This window comes from Apis dorsata, unplaced genomic scaffold (assembly GCF_000469605.1).
Source record: "Apis dorsata unplaced genomic scaffold, Apis dorsata 1.3 scaffold_87, whole genome shotgun sequence".
Lineage (NCBI taxonomy): Eukaryota > Metazoa > Arthropoda > Insecta > Hymenoptera > Apidae > Apis > Apis dorsata.
In genome coordinates this window covers 692,867-694,115 of record NW_006263385.1, presented here as the reverse complement: position 1 = coordinate 694,115, position 1,249 = coordinate 692,867, and the positions used below count along the sequence as shown (strand labels likewise).

General features: G+C 25.2%; 1 protein-coding gene across 1 annotated transcript in view; it reads left to right on the top strand.

The window, feature by feature from the left end:
* The window catches only part of LOC102677147 (peroxisomal (S)-2-hydroxy-acid oxidase GLO5), a 6,641-nt gene extending 5,835 nt beyond the window's left edge, over window positions 1–806 (top strand). The window contains 3 exon segments of the mRNA XM_006611385.2: window positions 32–198; window positions 288–399; window positions 473–806. Of these exon segments, the coding sequence (XP_006611448.1) occupies window positions 32–198; window positions 288–399; window positions 473–540 (347 nt within the window). The 3' untranslated portion in view covers window positions 541–806.
* The last annotated feature ends 443 nt before the right edge of the window (window positions 807–1,249 follow it).

Here is a 1,249-nt window from a genome sequence, read left to right as displayed (position 1 = left end):
TTTTTTTTTTTTTTTTTACAAATTATATGACATAACAATATGAAAAAATTTAATTTTGTAAAAACGATATATGAATCATAGATTGAAGCGTTACCAGAAATAGTGAAAGCTGTAAATGGTAAATTAGAGATCTATATGGACGGAGGTATAAGGCAAGGTATCGATGTTTTCAAGGCACTTGCTTTAGGTGCTAAAATGGTAATTGTATATCAAATTTTAATAGATTTATTTTTAATATAAATAAATTTTTCAATTTTTTAATTATTATTTTTATGTTTTATAAACAGGTATTTACTGCTAGACCCTTGTTATGGGGTCTGTCTTATGGCGGTGAACATGGTGCGAGGGCAGTTCTTGAAATTTTTAGAAAAGAAATTGATATTGCATTTGCATTAACAGGTAAAATTAAAACATTATTATGAAATTGCAATACTATTACAATAATTTTAAATGTTTAAAAATCAATTTGCAGGTTGTGCAACTATTAGTGATGTTACAAAGGATATGATACAACATGAATCTTATTATAGTCATTTGTAAAAAATATAATATAAAATTAATTTAATTATATAAGTTATTCAGAATAAGTATATTTATAAGTATAAAATCAAAAACCGCTTTAATGAATGTAATTTTTAAGAGTATTTAAAAATTATGAGTCTAAAATCATTTTAAGTTTTTAAAAGTGTAAATTTAGAATATTTTAAAGATATTTTAAAGATACTCCAATATTTATTTTACACTTTTTTTAATAATTGATATATTTTATATTTACATTGATTGATTTCTTTTTTAAATTGAACAACATTTTTTTTAATTGTATAAAAAAAAGATGTAATGATGATTAACATAATATGAAAGAAATATAAATAAATCGGTGAATAAAATATTCGAAAATATTTCATCACAATATTGGCATTTTATTGAATATTTCTTGTATATTCATCTTTGTATACATATTATGCGTGTGTGCGGCGCATATATCACAATTCACAAAGCATACGTACGCGCACACGCATCCAAAGTTGATCCGCGGCTTCTTTGCAAACGGAACAAGATTGACTATTTGACGTCGATATTACATATATAACGCACGAGACATGCAACAGAGTACTTGCATCTTGCATTCTTTGTTCAATTCGCAAAATATTATTCTTTTATTGTATCTCTTTTTTTTTAATCCACACCATATGGGGGGAGGGGGGATTCTCTTGACAAAAAAATAAATCCTTTTCTATCTTTCCGGTAT